The 20,594-nt window shown below is 41.1% G+C and overlaps 1 protein-coding gene across 1 annotated transcript; it reads right to left on the reverse strand.

Moving 5' to 3' along the window:
• Positions 1–18,590: 18,590 nt before the first annotated feature.
• Positions 18,591–20,383, reverse strand: LOC125487583 (sex peptide receptor-like). The gene is made up of 2 exons (XM_048619398.1): positions 20,326–20,383; positions 18,591–19,507 (listed from the first exon to the last, which is right to left on the reverse strand). Exons 1-2 carry the CDS (start codon positions 20,381–20,383, stop codon positions 18,591–18,593), a joined length of 975 nt encoding a protein of 324 aa, XP_048475355.1.
• Positions 20,384–20,594: the final 211 nt, after the last annotated feature.

A 20,594-nucleotide genomic window follows, 5' to 3' on the forward strand; every position in this document is an offset into this window, starting at 1 on the left:
ATACTGGCGTGGCCCAGTTACACACAAATAAAACAAAGAACTGGGGACGCTGGAGATCTGAACCAAAAGCAGAAATTGCTGGAAAAACTCAACAGGTTTGGCAGTATGACCTGAAGACGTATCACCAGACTCAAAACATTAACTCTACCTTCTTCCCACAGAAGCTGCCAGTCCTTCCAGGCCTTTCCAATATTTATGTTTTTGTTACATTCTGTGAAGCAAAGCCCAGTTATAGACACATATATTCAGTATACATAGCGCCAGTCCTTCATTTATATTTACTCACCCTTGGGACATGGACAAACTTGGCTGGCTGAGAATGTATTGTCCATCTATAGTTGCCCTTGAGGGATGTTGTTGAACTACATTCTTGAAATACTCCAGTTCACGCCCTACAGGTAGATCCACCATGCCTTGAAGAATGGAGTTCGAGGATTTTGATCCAACGACAAATATGGGAAGGTATATATCTTCAAGCCAGGCTGTGAAGTGGCTTGTAGGGGATTTTCAGTTGGTGGTGTTCCTATGTATCTGCTGCCTTTGTCCTTATGGCTGGAAGTGGTCAGACAACCATAGAATCATACTACTGTACAGAAGAGGGCTTCAATCCATCAAGACTGTACTGCCAAAACTATACTACGACCTGCACTCGTCCCACTCTCCCACAAAGATCCATAGCTTTCAATAGTACGATATTGCAAGTGTTTACCCAAGCATTTTTTTAAGGTTGTGAGGTTTCCCACCTGTACTTTCCTCCTAGACAACGGAATCTAGATCGCCACAACCCTCAAATCCCCACTTTCGTTTTAACATTATGCCCCCTTGTTATTGTCTCTTCCACTCACGGAAACAGCTGCTTTCTATTCACTCCGTTCATGTCCATCACAATCTTATACACCTCTATCAGGAGCCCCTCAACGTTCTCTGCTCCAAAGAAGACAACCTGAGCTTTCCAGCCTGCCTTCACAGTTAAATAGTCCAATCCCAAGGAACATCCTAGTGAATCGAGTCTGCAGCCCCTACAGTGCAAGCTTATCATTTTGATAGACTGGATAGCAGAACTGCACAGAGTACTCCAGTTTTTGTCCTAAGCAAAGGCCTGTACAACACCACCAAAACATGCCATACTTGCAATCTACTTATAAAGACAGGTGCCTCATTTGCCTTCTCAACTACCTATCAACGTGACCTGCTGCCTTCAGATGTTTGTAAATAAGTATCCCTCGGTCCCTTTGCTCCCCCAACTTGCCTAGTGTCCTGCCATTTAGTGAATTACTTGTCACTTCTTATTACTTCTTCCAAAGTGCATCACTTCGCTTAAAGGGTGAAATTCCACCCACAACTGATCTGCTCACCTGACCAACTTGTTTGGTTCTTCCTGTAACCTAACAGTTTTCTCCTTCTTTCAACCACCCGACCAAAGTTTTTGTCACTGGCACACTTACTTACCGTCCTTCCTACGCTCTCATATAAGAATATCACAAACATTAAGGGACCAAGCATTGATACCTGCGGTATGCCACTGCACACTTGGCTTCAGTCACACAAATAAACGTCTATTACGACCCTCTGTCTCCCATCAAAAAGCTAATGTTTGATCCATCTTGCCACGTTACCCTGGATCCAATGAGCCCTTAACTTCTTTTTCAGGTTCCCATGTGGGAATTTTTCAAAAACCTTGCTGAAGTCCATCATCCAAATATTTGGCCATGTCCTCTGACAAAGCCATACTGTTTATCCCTGATCAAGCCTTGTCCAAATGAGATACTTTCCTTCATTAATTCCTCCAATAGTTTTATTAGCACTAAGCTTAGACCTTGTTTGTAAATTGGAACCACATTAATTGTCCTCCAGTCATTTGACACCATCCCTGTGGCCGGAGAAAATTTTAAAAATTGGGTCAGATCCCCTGTAATTTTCTCCATCATCACTCACAACAGTCTGGGATCGAATTCATCTGGAACTGGGAATTTGTCCGCTTTTAAATCAATCAAAAATCACTCTGCTCAAGAACTTCACAAACCATCTTTTTGAATTGTGTACTTGCATCATTCTTCTCCTGAGTAAAGACAGATATGAAGTATTCATTTAACACTTTACCAATGTACTCCAGCTTCACGCACTGATTGCCCCCCTTGGTACCACATTGGCCCTATTCTTTTCCTTGTTAATCTATTCCCCTTGAGATTCTTGTAGTCTATCTTGGGCTTCTCCCTTATCTGGCCCGATAGCGTTTTCTCATGGTCCCTCTTTGCTCTTCTAATTGCTTTGTTGAGATCACCCCGCTCTTTTTACAATCTTGTAGGGCCTCCATTGTTTTGCTCACTTTGTACTTCTTAGACATCTCTCTTTTCCTTTTTTATCCCCTCTATTTCTAGACACCTATGTTTCTCGGGGCTTTTGCTCCTAAATATCACTGTAAAGGGAACATGGTGAACCTATATTCCCACCATATCTTTTTGCATGCCTCTCATTTTTCTGCTTTGAAATTACCCTGAATTACCTCTATCCAGTCGATTTTGGCCAGATCCTGCCTCATTTTAATAAAATCTGCCTTACTACAGTCCAAAAACCCCTTTTCCATTTCATCTTTCTACTTTTCCATAGCAAACTTTAAATGTATGGCATTATGGTTACTATGACAATGCTCTTCCCCCTCTCTGCCTCTAACTACCCCCACTCCCCCCCACCCACCCCCCACTCCCCCACCCGCCCAACTACGGTCATCTAGAACATCTGACCGGCTACATTCTCAGAATTAGGTCCAGCACTGCTGGTCCTTGTACCACCATCCACAGGTTAAAAAAACCTCCCCTGCACATATTTCTAGAAATCTTCCCTTTCTAAATGCTTTATACCATGATGTTCCTAATTAATATTGTGATAGTTTAAATCTGCTGATATACTTACACTATTATTGCTTATATAGGGGAGGCGATGGCCTAGTGGTATTATCGCTAGACTATTAATCCAGGCACCCAGATAATGTTCGAGGGACCTGGGTTCGAATCCTGCCACGGCAGATGGCGGAATTTGAATTCAATAAATATCTGGAATTAAGAATTTAATGATGACCATGAATCCACTGTCGATTGTTGGGGGAAAAACCCATCTGGTTCACTAGTGTCCTTTAGGGAAGGAAACTGCTTTCCTTACTTGGTCTGGTCTACATGTGACTCCACACCCACAGCAATGTGGTTGACTCTTAACTGTCCTCTGGGCAATTAGAGATGGGCAGCAGACGCTGGTCCAGCCAGCGATGACCTTGTCCCATGAATGAATAAAGGGGACACATGAGTGAATTGACTACATATCTACTCTTCAATTTCCCGCTGACTGTCTGGAGGCCATAATACACTGCGACTGCACACTTGTTATTACAAAGTTCTACTCACATAGACTTCATTTGACGATTCTTCCAAGCTACCATCACTCCTTAATGCAGTACCTGACCCTCTAACTAATAATGAGACAGAGCCTCTACGATTACACCCTCCACTGTCCCGAATGAAGATCCTATACCCCTGAATATTAAGTTAACAGTCTTTCCCCTCCCTCAACTACGTCTCTGTGATGGCCAAAATATTGGCGTTCCACGTGTCAATTCACACCCCTAACTCATCTGTCTTACCTCCAACAATCCTGTCATTAATGCAAGGCTATCCAGCGTTGCCTTACTCCCTTGAGAAATTGTATGGCTGAATTCGCTCTGCATTGATTCCTTTTCTAAGATGTGCTGTGTTACTATTGAACTAACCCTCTGCTACTTTTGCCCCTACTGAACTAGCTTAAAATCCTCATAAAGGCACCAGCAAACCCTTCTAAAACAATATTGGTCCAATTCTGCTTCAGGTGCAGACGTTTCCAATTGTAAAGGTGTCAAATTCCACAGAAACAGTCTCAGTAATCCAGGAATCAAAAACCCTCCCTCTGCACCAATTAATGAGAATGTATTCTTTTGCTCTATTCTCTTATTTCTGTGCACACTAGCCTGTAGCACTGAGGTGATGCTGAGACCACAACCTTTGAGTTCCTGCTACTTAATCCGCTGCCTAGCCTCCTGACTGCTTGATACAAGCACTCATACCTCGTTATACCTATGTCGTTGGTACCAAGGAAAACAAAGGCTTCTGTCTCATCATTCTGCCATTTCAGAGTGCCCTGGAGCCTCGCAGTGACATTCCTGGGAAGTAACACACCATCCTGGAGCTACGTCTCTGACAACAGAAAACGCCTGTATGTTCCCCTAAATAACGAATCCCCTATCACTATGGCTTGCACTTCCTTCTTCAGCCCCTCTTATCCATTCAGGCCAAACGTGGTGCGAGAAGCTTGGTTTTGACTCTGACTGCATTCCATTGAGGTGCCAGCACCATCCTCAGCTTCTGGAGCGAAAAATCTATTTGTCAGCGGGATCACAGGGTCTCCCGTTTCACCTGCTTGTTTCTCCTTAACTGTCTGGTGGTCGCCCATTCATTTCTTTCTTTCAGCCCCTTCAGCTGCGGTGTGACGACCTCTCTAAACGTGCTATCCGTGTGCCTGTCAGCTTCATGAATATGCCACAGTGTCTCCAGCCTCTGCTACAGTGTCTCCAGCCTCTGCTCGAGCTCCGAAACACAAAACTCTCGTTTGTACAGTTGAATTCACTTCCTGCACACTTGATCATCTGGGGTCCGGTAGTACCTTGTCTTTTCCATATCACAGAACATAAATTCCATTTGGTTTCCCTCGTCTATCATGATTTACAATTCCTTATGAAATTCCATAGTCTGCCGATATCTCCTTCACTCCTACCAGCTAAATGTAACTGTATCCCTAAATTGTTTTACATTTTTTGTCTGACTGTGAATTAGAAAGAGTTCTTAATGTAGTACCCTTACCTGACAATCAGCTCATTACTTTCATGTGACGTGACTCAGTTCCTCGCCCCCCCCCCCAGAAGTTCATTCCAATTCTGTGTAAAAAAAAGTTCTTTATATCTTTTTTCAAAATCTCTCTCCTTCACCTTAAAAATATGCCCCTAGTCTTGAATTCCCTCCTCCTAGGGAAAAGACAAGTACTATTGATTCTATTTATACCCCTCATTGTTTTATAAACTTCTATAAAGTTACCTCTCAACGTCCTACACTCAAGTGAAAAAAAGTCCCAGCCTGTCCAGCCTTTCTTTATAACTCAAATCTTTCATATCCGATAACATCCTGGTAAATCTCTTCTGAACTGTCTCTAGCTTAATAACTTGTTTCCGAGAACTGGGCGACCAGAACTGGAAACAGTATTCCAGAAGAAGCCTTATCAATGTCCTCTACAACCTCAACATGCCCTACCAATGTCAACAGTCAAAGGATTGAGGAATAAATGCAAGTGTGCTTTTTAATCATCTTGTTTATATGTGATGCAAACTTCATGAATAATGTGCCTGAACCTTTTAGTTCCTTCTGTTTTACAACACTACCCAAGGCCCTATCATTAACTGTACAAGTCCTACTCTTGTTTGTTGCACCTTACATTTATCCAGATAGCACTCCATCTGCCATTTTTCAGACCATTGACCCATTTGATCAAGATCCAAGCTTCTTGGATATTGTTGGAGCAGCACTCGTCGAGACATATATTGAGTATTCCATCATTGTCCTGACTTGTGCTTTGTTGATGGTACAAGAGCTTTGGGCACTCAGGAAGTGAGTTATTGCTGTAATTGTCCTAGCTTCTGTCATGCTCTTGTAGCCATTGCAATTGTATGGCTAGTTCAGATCAGTAGTTTCTGGTTACAGGAATTCCCTAGGATGTTTGTAGTAGGGGATTAATTGATGGTAAAGCCAATGAATGTTAAAGGGCGATGGTTAGATTGTGTTTGTTGGAAATGTTCATTGTCTAGCATTTGTGCTTCATGACTGCTTTGTTTTGCTTGTCAGCCCAAGCCTGGTTATTGGCCTGCTGTCGCTGAACTTGGGCATGGAGTGCTTCAGTATTTGAGGAGTTGTGACTGGTGCTGAATGTTGTGCAATTGTCAAAAAAAAAAATTGCCAATCTGACCTTATAACGGAGGGAGGATACTTCATGATGCAGTTGAAGATGGTTGAGCTCAGGATACTATCCTGAGGAACCCATGTAGACATGTCCTGAAATTGAAATGCCTGCTCCAACAATTGCAATGTATAAAGTCAACCAGCAGAGAATTATTCCTTAAATATCCACATTCTCAATTTTTCAGGAGCTCCATGAAGAAAGAGGCCTTTCAACCCACCAAATTAACATTGATCCTCTGAACAGCATCACCCCACCCCCCACCCCACACCACCAAATCTTTCCCTATAACCCTTCATTTACCATGGCTAATCCACCTAGGCTGCATTTCACTGGACAATGCGCGGAAATTTAGCATGGCCAATCCACGTAATCCACATATCTCTAGACAGTGGGTGGAAACCAGAGCACCTGGTGGAAACCACGCAGAAACAGTGAGAACGTACAAATTCTACACAGACAGTAACCCAAGTCCCTGGTGCTGTGATGTACCAATGCTAAACACTGTGCCACGGTGCCACCCCAGTCCTTTCTTGTAGCTCCACCAGTTTGACACCTCAGTTTTAGTTATGCCTCGTGCTGTCCTTATCATGTCTTTCTGTATTCTTCATTTTACCTGGGTACATCCCCTGGCTTGTTGATAAAGATAGATGAGAATATGCCAGAGCATATCGTGTTGGAGGATCATACTTTTGCAACAAATGTCCCCAGCGCCTCGTGCATGCCCAATCTTCAGCTTCGAGAGTTATTCACATCTGTCCTATTTAGCACAGTGATAGTACTGTATTGTGTGCAGTTGTCATTTTAACTGAAATAGCAGTTGATAGATATATCAGCAGCAGTCAGATTGATGAAGATGAGGCCAAGCATATGTTTTCTTATTATTATTCACTTGTGAAACGTGGGCTTCGCTGCATTTATTGACCATCCAGAAGGTGTTGGTGAGTTTCCTTGTTGAACTGCTGCAGTCAATGTGTGGTGGGTAGACCACAACCTCGTCAGGGAGGGAGTTCAAACATTTTCAGCCAATGATACTGAAGGAATGATAATGTACTTCCAAGTCAGGCTGGTGAGTGAGTTGTTGGGGAACTTGTAGGAGGCAGTGCTTCTACATCTCTGCTGTCATTGCCTTTCAAGTTGGTAGAGATAGTGAGTTTGAAATATACTGTACAAGGATGGTGATTTTCCACAGTGCATCTTGTAAATGATGCTACCGAATGTCGCTGGTAGAGGGAACATATGTTTGTGGCTGAGATGTCCATCAATCAGGTTGTTTTGTCGAAGGGATTGTCATGTTTCATAAGAGTCCCACTGGTCCAGGCATTCATCGACTTATCCCACTTGTTGGTTCCTTCACCACCTACTGCAAACTCAGTCTCACCAATATGGCCTTTCAGTATTGAAAGCTTGATCAATAGTTCTGCTGTGGTGTTCTCTTCGTGGACATTAAAATCTTCCACCAAGAGTACATTCAGTGCCCTTACATCCCTCAGTGACTCCACTATGTGTTGTTCAAAATGAGAATTACTGACTCAGCAATGGAGGGAGTTTTGTAAGCTATAATCATCAGGACATGGACAGATGGAGCCACAGGATGTGAAAACAAAGGCTATTGGAAGTTTCCCATGCAATCGACAAAAAAGGGAAGGACTATGTTTCCTTGGACTGCAATTTCTGGGACTGAATGTTTTTTATTGAAAGTTTGGACCGAATTTTGGCAGTGTGGTTGCATCACCGACTGACCTGTTGAAGAAGTGCAGAAAATTTCAGTGGATGGAAGAGTGTCAGCAGGAATTTGACAATCTGAAAGCTGCAATAACCATTGCCCCAGTGTTAGCAACAGCTAACTACACAAAGAAGGATACCAATGCAAGTGATGTACTCTTGCAAGATGACACCGAGAAAATGGAAAGACCTATTTGGTTTTTCCTAAAAGCTGAATATTCATCAACAGCAATATGCTACAACTGAGAAAGAGACCTTGAGTTTGGTGTTGGCAATGCAACATTTCAACATTTATGTTATCAGTAATAGACTGTATCATTGAATGCTTGCATGCTTAGAGTCAACATAATGTATATGTAATTTATTGTCCTAATAGTGTAATATTACATGTTTCAAAAAAATGAAGCCATCTTTATATATTGATCGTTCATTTTTAAGGGGGTGGTGTAAAGAAGCTATGACTTTAATAGGTGTATTTTGTCCTTTTTTCATGAAGAGAGGTTGGGACAGAGGTTCTAAGCAGATTGGTATCGAGGCTATCTTCTAAATATATTTTGAGGTGGTTTTGTCTGTCCATAACACATATCATTCCCCCACTGTTAAGCCAATGGACAATGGTCTTCAACCACACAAACAGACTTCTACCACCGCCCTCATCTTCTGCCATTCAGCCAGTTTTGGATCCAACTTACGAACTTTCTTCTCTGTAAGGAAACTTAAGTAAACGTGCCAGATCTACACGTATTATAAACTATTGTTGGGGGATACATCCTGAAAGGGCAAATTATCACTTTGTCTGTAGCGTTTATATTTGTGCTTCAATATTTACAAATATATGCAGGACTGTCTGCTGCTTTTCATTTCCCTGCGTTTCTTTTCTCGTGGGTGTCTACCCGTGTGAATTTGTGCATTCATGAGTGATTTAATTTCAATGTGTTTGCTCATGTAGTTGTGAACGTGTGTTTATTTAATTCAAGTTTTAAAGTGTATGCGTGCATATATTAATGCGTGTGTTTAGTTTTAATGTCTTTGGTTTAGCATCCTTGTCTATGTTAATGTGTGTTTATGAATTTACACTCGCTAAGTTAGTTTTCCTTGCGGGCACTAGAATGTAAATATGTTCAAGCAACGAGTGGTTTATTAGTTTGTGCATATATACATTTATTAATGTTTATAAGTATATTTTGATGTCGGTTTCTGTGTCCTTGTGTACACATTTTTGCGTTCACAAGTAAAAAATTGCCGTTGTATTGATGCTTTTGTGTACTTGTGTGTAAAACTGTCTGTGTTTGTGACATTTGTATACAGTTGTAGGTGTTTTTTTCTGAAGAAGGATCCCGACCCGAAACTTCAGCTTTCCTTCTCCTCTGATGCTGCCTGGCCTGCTGTGTCCATCCAGCTCCACACTTTGTTATCTCAGACTCCAGCATCGGCAATTCCTACTATCTCTGTATACGTTTGTATGCATACTTACGTGTCCATCTGTGTACTTCTCTGCCTGTTTTTAGTAATTGCATGTGCATTTGTTTATGCGTGTTTATTTTCTTAAAAGTTTGAGCACGATACTAATTTTGATTTCCTCTGTGTTTTTCTGTTGTTCATTTTTGTGTTTTCTGAGTGCATTAGAGTTTGTTAACGCGTGTCCAACACATTCATATGTGTTTGTTCATGTGTGTGTGTTCAGGTCGACTTGAAGTCGATATGATTTGTTTGATAATATGTGCTAATGATTTGTTAGCTTCTATTAAAAATAACATATTTTACAGCAAAATAAAAATTAACTTTACCACCAACGAAATGAACATTTAATTTTGTTTTTTTATGCCCCTCTGTAAGTCTGCTTATTCGATTTCATATCTCTACACTTCTAGTTGTGCATTTATGTGTGCGTGTTTATGCATTCTGTGCTGTGCATTGTTCTGTGTAGTGTTCAGGGATGTGTAGATTAGGTGCGTTATAGGGGAATGGGTTTGTGTGGGTGCTCTGAGAGTCGGTGTGGACTTGTTGGGCCGAAGGGCCTGTTTCCACACTGTAGGGATTCTATGATTGATTTTTAAAAATTCATTAATGGGACGAGGGCATTGCTGGCTAGGCAGCATTTATTGCCGATCCCTAATTGCCCAGAGGGCAGTTCAGAGTCAACCAACGTTGCTGTGGGTCTGGAGTCACATATAGGTCGGACCAGGTAAGGATGGCAGTTTCCTTCCCTAAAGGACATTAGTGAACCAAATGGGTTTTTCCCACAATCGACAATGCATTCATTGTCATCATGAGATTCTTAATTCCAGATATTTATTGAATTTAAATTCCATCATCTGTTGTAGCAGGATTCAAACCAGGGTCCTCAGAACATTATCTAGGTCTCTGGATTAACAGTCCAGCGATAATATATATAGGGAAGGGAACGGTCTAGCGGTATTATCGCTGGACTGTTAATCCAGAGACTCAGACCCCACATGCTCCGGTGACCTGGGTTCAAATCCCACCATGGCAGATGGTGGAATCTGAATCCAATAATAATCTGGAATTAAGAGTCTAATGATGGTCATGGAACCATTGCTGATTGTCAGGAAAAAGCCATCTGGTTCACTAATGTCCTTTAGGAATGAAATCTGCCATCCTTACCTGATCTGGCCTACATGTGACTCCAGACCCATAGCAATGTGATTGACTCTTAACTGCCTTCTTGGCAATTAGGGTTGGGCAACAAATGCTGCCTATCCAGCGACATCCTCATCCTGTGAATGAATTAAAAAAAAATACATATAGGCCATTGCCTCCCCCGATTTGGACGTTGCTAAGCAATTTAAATGTTCCAAACCAAAAAGGTGGACTCTCCTGACCTATAAGTTCACTTCCTTAATTCTGGCCAAGTGGGATTCTTTTGATGTCTCGAGTCTGCGTACGAGCAGCAACTACAATGGCCTGCTGACCCGAATCCTTGAGAAATTTTTAACCATTTGACCGAAGCTTGGCTTTGTTTTGGGGTTTTTCTGTGGGCTGACCGACGGGACCCTCTGTTCAGGATGCTTCCTGAGTGAGTCTATGCAATTGCCTCATTCAGGTGGTGTTCCCCAAGCTCAGTCAGGCTGGTGATGTTGTCCACTTCCATTGGCATACCGAATAACTCATTGTCTCCACTTATCGCATTTTCTAGTGACAAAGCCAGTTGTAAAGCCTGTTTGAAGTCCAGTTGGGCTTCAGCTAGTAGGCAATTTTGCATGGCCACATCATTAATCTCACATACTAAACGTCCTCTCAGCATCTTACTTAGGGTTAAACCAAAGTCACATGCGTCTGCCTTAATTTTGTCAAAGATCCTCATATGGATTTCCCTGATTTTGATACCAAACTTCGTCCTCTGAAGTAAACTGCTTCTCTCGCTTAGAGGAGTTTGTGTCCGCCATTGGCATTTCTGATGCAAATTCACCCTCTCCTCCAGGTCCAGGAAGATCAGATTTAACCCAGTGCGGAGTTTTCTCTCCACTTGGAACTCTGCTGGAGCTGTCCTTGTAGTTGTGTGAGGGATGGTCCTATAATCAAACAGGAATTGGGACAGTTTGGCATTGAGTGAAACCTTAGGTTGCTTCTTTAACTGAAAACGGCGCTGATGAAGAGTCACCCAGACTTGAAACCTTAGCTTTCTCTCTCTCCATGAATACTGTATGACCTGCTGTGATCTCCAGCATTTGTTGTTTTCAGTGCAGATTTTAGCATCTACAGTAATTTGTTGCTCCGGCTGTTTCTTTAAGCAAGCCTTCAAATTTTGGACGGCTTTTTCTGCCAGACCAGTGGATGATGGATAATATGGAATTGTCCTTACACGCTGAGTGCCATTCAACTTTAGGAAATTCTCGAATTCCCTGCTAGTAAATGACAGCCTGTTGTTTGCGGCCAACATCTCTGTGAGTCTTTGTATTGCAACAATTGCTTGCAACTTTTCAGTCGTCACCTCTGTGTTTGACGAATGATCTCTATGCGTGTCCAACCACATTGAATGAGCGTCCACAATGACTAAAAACATTGAGCCCATGAGAAGACCAGCATAGTAAACGTGTAACTGAGTCTTGCATTTACCCAGATATTCCAACGACTGTGGGGGAGCTGCTAATAAGAATTATTTTCCTTGTTAGCACTATGCGCTCAGACCCACTGATATGGCTATGTCAACATCCCAATCTTGTTGCATTATAATACATATATAATAGGAAGTAGCTGCGTGAATCATGCTCAGCCATATTATTCCTTCCATGTTGTTTTCAATGCATTACACGGCATCATTTAATTTGATTTATATTTATCACTTTTACAGATAGATAATGATTCCCTTATTTCCACTTTTACTTTGTTTTACTTTTAACAATGTCATTTCCACATCTGCACGTTATGCTTACATTTTTTGTTCACGTTTCTCTTTTGCATGATGGAATGGATCACCGTTAATACTGCCACTTCATCATTTCAATGGCATGGTTTTTTTCTCAGTACGCAAATCATTTCTTTGCTTTAAGCTTACTAATCAGACCACTTACATTCTCCTTCAAATTATTTGTACTTACATTACAAACAGCAGGAGTCCCAGCACTGACCTCTGTGGATACCCAATGGTCACAGACCTCAAGTCAGAAAAACACCCTGCCACCGCCATTCCCTGGCTGCTATGACTAAATCCATCTTATCAGCTCTCAGTGGAACCCATTGACTTCACCCTTTCGATCAACCTGCCACGTGGAATTTTGTCAAACGCCTTGCTAAAGTCCATATAGACAGCATCTTCGGCCCTACCATGATCAATCATCTTTGTCACTTTCTCATAAAATCCAGTTAAGTTTAGGCGACACAACAATCCCTGCACAAAACAATGATTGCTGTCATTAATAAGTGCATATTTTTCCAATTGTGAAAAAAAATCTTATCCCTACAAACTTTCTCCGATATTTTCCTTACCACTGACGTAAGGATCACCAGTCTGTAATCTCTTAGATTATTTTTGTTGCTCTTCTTAACCATTGGCTCTTCTTCAGTCCTTCCAGAATTCTTCTATGACTAAAGAGGATGCAAATATTTCGTGCATGGTCCCAGCAATTTCCTCATTTAGGTTTTAGGTTTCTCTGTCAGGTGCATTCAAGTACGGGGTACAACGTACAGTGAAAATTGTCCAACGTCGCCACATACAGTGACATCTTACAAAATCTTAGTTACAGGAATAGAAAATCAACGAAGTAAGTTTAAAACATTCAGAACGAATAAAGAATTAAAGTTGAAAATATCAACTATTACACTCCATCCTTGAACCATGGGCACTCAGACGCTACAAATTGAGCTTCCCCTAGACGGCTCACTCTTCCTGTGCCTAGCATGCTTTCACCCGTGCTGGACTAAGACCTGCCTGAGCACGTCAGGTTTCACTGCCACTCACAAGGCTTCAACTCCGACTGCCACCTCTTCGTTGATCACTGCTGCCGTCATCCCTCATGGCCGACAAACGCTTCTGCCATCTTATGCCATCGCCACCGACCACCACTGCTGCCACCCTTCGCCATTCGCCACTGCTCTGTCTGCTGCTGCCATCTGGGTTCATGATGAGCCCCCGCCCCTGCCATTCTCTGTCACTGCCACTGCCTCCACGGCCTCCAGAACATTAAGTAAGAAACCACAAACTGAATAAAAACTGAGAAAAGAAGAAAAGGAAAGAAAAATAAGGAGGGTGGGAGGAATGGATGAAATACGGACTCAACAGCCTGGACGCTGCCTAATCCATCTGCTCCACCTTGGACTTGCTTCCCTCAGCATTCTGGGATAGATTCCTACAGGTTCGGGGAACTTGTCTACCTTAATGGTTTTCAAAACACAAAACACTGTCTCTAATTTGATATTAACACGCCCTAGAATATCAACATACCCCTCCCAAGACTGATCATCCACCATGACCTTCTCCTTTGTGGATACTGATGCAAAGTATTCGTTAAGGACCTCATCCACTTCCCCTGGATCGTCGCATAAATTCCCTCCTTTATCCTTGTGTGGATCTACCGTTTATCTAGCTACCCTCTTCCTCCTTATATATGTATAAAAGCCTTGTGACTTTCCTTAATCATGTTTGTCATAGACGCTTCATGGCCCCCTTTAGCCCTCGTTCTTTGTTTGAGTTCTTTCCTGCTATCTTTGTGTTCTTGGAGGGCTCAGACTGTCTTCACTTTCCTAAACCTTACGTATGCCTCACTTTTTTTTTACAGTCATGGCACATTTCATCTGCTCAAGGCAGATCATAATTAAAAAAATGACTCCCCTACAATCACCTGACCCGTCTTGAACTAGAGTTAATCCAGCCTTCCTGCCTGGTCTAGCACTGCTGGAGCAAAACGGCTAAGAGACAACTCCTGCCTACTTTTCACTGTGATGAAGTTGACAGATACAATCTGGGAGTCTGTCTTTCATGTGTCTCCTGGTAGCGAGACAATCATCATTTCCATTAGGACTCCAACAAATCCACACACACTTGCCCCACTACGTGATTGTCTCTGGACAGCTGCACATTCCGAAGAAAGAGCAGTGTTACTCTAAGTAAGTCAAATCGAAAAAGGGGTTTCATATTCACATGTAGATGCTAAATGTGAGATGTAATTCATTATTTTAAGCAGACAACATGTGGAAATTCTTGGGAAAGGTTTATGAGAAGTTAAACCGTTTTTGACATCTAAATTCAATTTTATGTATGACAAATTGTTTTATGTATGTATTAAAATGATTCACGATTTCTGTGGCCTGACAACTGAAAATCATTGACTGGGAAATGGACTAACCGCAAACTTGATACCCTAAAGAAAGAAAGAAAACATACAGCTGGTGAAAATCGTTCAATTAGACTAACTATCGTTTCGTCAGTGTAAATTCAATGCATTTTGAGGTATTTGAGTGAAAAACAGAACAGCTGAAAAAACTTGTTTTGTGTTTGAACTCTTGAGAACTGGAACAATGAATAAACTGTCTCAATTGGTAATGTTTATCATTATGTATTGCTGCATGATCAGGCTTATGTACTATTATCTTCCATATTCAGTTTTAATTATGAATAGTATTTCCATCTATTCTCCAATTTCACATCTTTCTGCAGACAAATAAAAGCTGTTATAATGGTCACATAAAATGCCATCGTGGAAATCAGCCTACCTTTACCATTACCCTATCTCCGACCCCTGGTACCTGCTATTTTGCAAACTGCTGAACTCGTCATATGTCCTTAACTGGGCGCCTGTCCTTGACTTCATTTCGAATCATGTATAACCGTTTACTCAATTTTCTGACACATTTACGGATGCTGCTTTTAAGTGATCTCATACCGGTCCCACTGGCAGTTATTCCTTCCAGCCATTTCATAGTTTAACCCGGCCATTGATTCAAAGAGTGTGAATCCTGTGTTCTTATTTGGGATAGCTCGCAAGCACACCAGGATATTCTGCAGGACTGGTGCCTAGCTTTCCCATGTCTGCTGGGTCGTCTTTGATATAAAGTTTTCGTTATTCGATTCATGCTTACAACCATGCAAAGATTTGTGGATGGTAGGGTAAGTATTTTTTTTCTGTTTTTTTTTGTTTGTTTAATTCTTATTTACTCGCACACTCGTTAAATAAAATTACCCTTGAAATGGGTCACTTGATCTATATCCATATGGGAGGCAGTCCCCACTTGAATACGATTTCCTCTGCTGATATTTTTGCTGTATTAGGGTAGAACAAAGTCATTGGCAAAAATGCCTGTATCCATCAAGTAAACTGATTTATAAATACCCTTTATTCAATTTAGCAATATTATGGACTCTGTCATAAATGTTTTAAGTTCAGTTTCTCTAAGGAGTAAGTGTCACTGCCTTATTGTCAAGAAAATGATTGCATTAAAGTTTAATGGTTTCAATGATGCAATTGAAATGATAGAAGATGGATTGTCATACGTAGTAAATGGAAACAGCAAGAAAGGAGCTTATACTACCGTCAGCAGGATCTGGATAACATATTTTGCATCAGGTCGTCCATTCTTCATCGAGCACAAGGTGACATAGCTTTGAATTGGAGTCACCCTCTATGATCAGGATCTGCCAACGTGTGTGAAAAAGTACGATGCCTTTATCTTCGCAAAGCATTTATTTGTCTGACGAGTCACAGCAAGAGATTTAACCATAGTTAGGGTGGACACCCCATGAGGAAACCGGATTTGTATTTAACCCAGTTTCCATGCCAATGGAAAGCAAATGTTGGGACTTATTTTGCAAATGTAGCTGGAAGGCCAAGGCGCTGTTCAGAACATAGAACATAGAACTGTACAGCACTTCGGCCCACGATGTTGAACATGACGTCAAATTAAACTAATCCCTTCCGCCTGCCCTTGGTCCATAACTCTCCATTCCTTGCAAATTCGAGTGTTTATCTGAAAATCTCTGAACCACGCCTATGGCATCTGCTTCCACAACCACCCCTGGCAGCACTTTCCAGACTTACCACTCCGTGTGAAAAACATGCCCTTCACATCTCCTTTGAACTTTTCCCCTCTCACTTTAAATGCATAACCGCTGGTTTTCGACATTTCTCTGGAAAAAAAAAACCCTGACCATCAACCCTTTCTATGCATCTCATAATTTTATAGATATCTATCAAATCTCCCGTCAGGCTTCACTGCTCAAGAGGAAACAGCGAGTTTTTCTAGACTCACTTTATAGTTCACACTATCTAATCCAGGCAGCATCCTGGTAAACCTCTTCTGCACCCTCTCCAAAGCCTCCACATCCTTCCTGTAATGTGGTGACCTGATTTGAATGCAGTACTCTTAAGTGCGACTTAACGAACGTTTTGTAAAGCTGTAACATGGTACCCTGACTCTTGTGCTCAGTTACCCAACAAATAAAACTAAGCATGCCATACACCTTCCTTACCACCTTATCTACTTGCGCAGGCACTTTCAGGGAGCTATGGACTTGAATCCAAAGATCCCTCGGAATCAGTGCTGTTCTGGATCCTGGCATTAACTGTATACCTTTCCTTAACGTTTGATCTCCCAAAGGACAGCGCCTCACACCTACCCAGATTAAATTCTGTCTGCTATTTCACTGCCCATATCTGTAACTGATCTATATCCTGCTGTATCCTTTGATCACCTTCTACACTATCCACAACTCCACTGATCTTTGTATCATCTGCAAACTTACTAACCCAACCATTTACTTTTTCAACAAAGTCATTCATATATCACAAATTCATATTCAAATGCAGATTTCCAATGTCAAATAATGGAAATTATATGCATTCAAGCATGCTAGACTTATCAAGGAATTATTGTTATTGAATTAATACAATCTCTATATGAGAAACAAACTTATAGTCTTTGTAACATTTTGAGGAAAGTAATATGCTGCCATTATCTTGTGTTTTAAGATATATAACCAACATAAAATAGTTCTCACATTTTTCACAGAAGAATCAAACTAAGGAAAACAAAATGTTAGTGATAAGGAGGCGTCTCGTTTGATGGGAAATCCACAATTTAAGTCAGAATTGAGAGTGCTCAAGACATCAATCATTGCATAAGATTACACAGGCCACTCTTTCCCTTTAACAAGCAAACAAACAAATAATAATTATCTTCGCAAATTCACAACCACAATCTTAAGAAAGAGGACGGACCCAGAGACATCTGACAATTTAAGAAGCAAGTCAAGGCATAGTGGAGAGATTACTTTGGGCAATGTCCATCACTCTGAAGTCGCACTTGCCTTCTGCCAGGCAAGATATAATTTTTAATTGATCATCTTATGTTTATGGTGAGGAACTAATTAATAAAGGCTTTTGGAGACCAAAACGGATATCATAAGAAAGTTTAAACTCACCACACTTCCACTGGGGATGGAGAAATCTTGATGCGTTAAGAAATACATTTGGCCGACTTGAGCAGTTGCCAAGCGCCAACTAATGAAGTGCTGAAAGGATAAAAAAAAATTAGCATAGGAATCGCAAGTACGTTGTAACTACTTGGGGATGTAAAAATATAATGTTATGATTGGGTGGCATAGTCACTTTAATAATTACTTGCTATACATGCATATATATTTTGCAATCCCAGTACGAAGACACATGGACATCTCCGAACTTGCAAACTCACAACATTCATTTTATTTTTGTTCTGCTTGGCAAAATTGAGCATTTCACGTTGTCCAACATTGTGTAATAGTACTTATTTCATACGTAGGACATGGTCGTCACTGGCTGGGCATGCACTTATGACGCATTCCCAGTTGCCGTTAAAATAATGGTTTTGAGCTGTTTTCTTGAGACACAGACGTCCATTTGAAAAAGTTATATCAAAAGGGGCTGGTCGGGTGAGAGTTGCAAGATTTTGACCCAGAGATACTGAAGGAATGGTGATTCTTATCTAAGACTGGACCTTTTTTAGTGGTTCGAAGGCGAAATTGCAGTAACAGTTCTCAAGTATCTGACGCCTACGTGCATCTCGACAGCAACATTCATGAATATGAAAACGGTTTCTATGGAACGTTCGTAATGCATTTTGCAGATGTCAAACTGTGCTACTGCTGTAGTGAAGGGAAAGAACGTGTGAATACGTTGCCAAACAAGTGTGGAACATTCTCCCAGATGCTGTCAAAATTCTTCAAATTATTTTAAGTTGCGTTCATTGAGGCAAGTGAAGAAAATTCCACCGCAGTCCAGATTATACCTTATTCAGGGTTTGAGCAGGCTTTGGGCATCTGCAATTAAATTGCTGGTTGAAGGATTCCTAGCCTTTGAGCTGCTTTTATAGGCAAACTATATAATTGAATTCGATAGATTGTGATTTCCTTATCTTGAGAACTGATATAATTTAACAATTAAGCTGAATGGATATTTCACCCCATTCTTCAATTCCTCTCTGAACTTTCCCTGGGTACCAGCATAAATAAACGGGTTGATGCAGGAACTGAAAAACTGAAGCATATACCCAGTTTCCTCGAGAATAAATTTTGATTCTGTAAAGTCCGAACCTGAAGAATATGCGACATTCGAAATTCGGACATACAGAACCGTGACAAAAAATACAGAGTACAAGAGAATAAAGCTTCCTGAGACAGCAAAGAGTAAAATCATGGACTTCCTTCGTTTCTCCATTTCTGCGTCACTTTGACGTTTTCCGTTGCTCCGAGTCTGAAGTCTCTTTCTGGCTCTATTCGCCACCAGAATGTGTCTGACGGTGAGAGCATTGAGCAGCAAAATCAGAATAAATGGGAGACAAGGTGTTAAAGTAGAACGAATCAAATCATATACAGCCCATGCAATCGACGTATAAAATTCAAGTTTTATGCCGCAATACCAGGGAACGTTGTTACCTATGTACATAGGTTCGTATATAAAATACATGAATGTATTTTTTATGCAGCTTAAAATGGAAACGATAGCTATAACCAGACCTGCTGTCATCTGGGTACAATATCTAATTTTAAGCTTCTGACAACAAATGGCAACAAATCGATCAAAGCTAAAGGCAACAGTTAACCAGGCAGAACTATCAATGGCTGCATATATTAAGGAAGAACGAAGACTGCACAGTGGTGTGATGGAAAGGAAACTGGATGGGAAGTAAATCCCAGCAATCCGGCTCAATATTACAGCAGTGATCATGACCAGAAGATCTGTCACCGCCATGGACACCAAGTAATAGGTTATACATCGTGAGAGACCGCATCTTCTTCGAGATAGGATGACAATTATTGCCAGGTTAGCTGAAATGGAAAGAAAGATCGAGACAGCAAGTAAGAAACTGTGTTTCAGTGAGAGCAAGAACAAAACATTCTCCTTTGACACAAAAGACAGTCATCAGTTTTACAGGATTTATTGAATTTAAAACATTGAATGTTGATATAGAGTGAGAAATTCACTTTAGACGAAGAAAAATGGGTTTTTACATTTTAAATAACAACAACCCGTATTGGAGGTAAGCAACAGCATGTTGCCTAAGAAAGTAAAATAAGTTATAGCAACCAGGAGAGAACGACACACCGTCGGAAATACGTGCAAACAGATAACCTAGCATCGAATGGAACTCACCATCCACAACAGCAAATAAAAACACTTTAGTTTGGACCAACACAAACAAAAATGCGGGAGTAAATGACAACAAATATGTTCCACCAGTTTAAGTGTAAAAATAACCCCGTTCAGCTAATGTAAATGTATACACTGTTGGAAAACTCAACAATGATTAAGCTGCTCAGAACCAAAGCGCTAAGATTAGGACTAATGCTAATTATTCTGCAAATAGCAATCGTCACAATGCATGTATGCTTGTAAACACCTCTGGATTTAATTCTATCCCTTCGATAAATACATTAATTAAATTCAATCGGAAAATATTCAATTTTTCAACCATCTCAATAATCTGAAATATTTTGTTCATTTTGCATTTCAAAACCCAACAGATCCTCAATGTGCTATCACAACAATATAATAACGCATCCACAGATGTGGGCACCACTGGAAAGGAATGCTTCATTTCCCCCTTCAATTCTATTTTAGTTTAATCTCTATCTTGCCCCTTCACTTTCTTCACGTAAGCATTGCACTTCTCGGGTGTTGCTTTTTACCAGTTCACTGGCCATATAGGCATTTTCCAGGAGGTGGGATTATTGAATAAATTTCTTTTTTGCGCAATGGTGTCTTCACTGAGTGACTGCACTTACACTCAGAGAAAACATGGATGCTCTGGGAAAATATAAGAGCTATAAACGGGGGATTCAGAACCTCCCCAGATCAGGGACTGATTCTGAGCTGGCTGGCCACAGCCAGTGTACTGTGCACATGTGAATAAAG

This window comes from Rhincodon typus, chromosome 42, assembly GCF_021869965.1.
Source record: "Rhincodon typus isolate 14 chromosome 42, sRhiTyp1.1, whole genome shotgun sequence".
In the NCBI taxonomy this organism is placed as follows: domain Eukaryota; kingdom Metazoa; phylum Chordata; class Chondrichthyes; order Orectolobiformes; family Rhincodontidae; genus Rhincodon; species Rhincodon typus.

What these genes read in the sequence shown, in the direction of transcription:
- LOC125487583 (XM_048619398.1), bottom strand. Translation starts at nt 20,383, where the DNA reads ATGGCCAGTGAACTGGTAAAAAGCAACACCCGAGAAGTGCAATGCTTA. An exon ending in GCAATGCTTACGTGAAGAAA is followed by an intron (nt 19,508 to 20,325) that starts GTGAAGGGGCAA and finishes TTTCCATTTCAG; the next exon opens with CTAACCTGGCAATAATTGTC.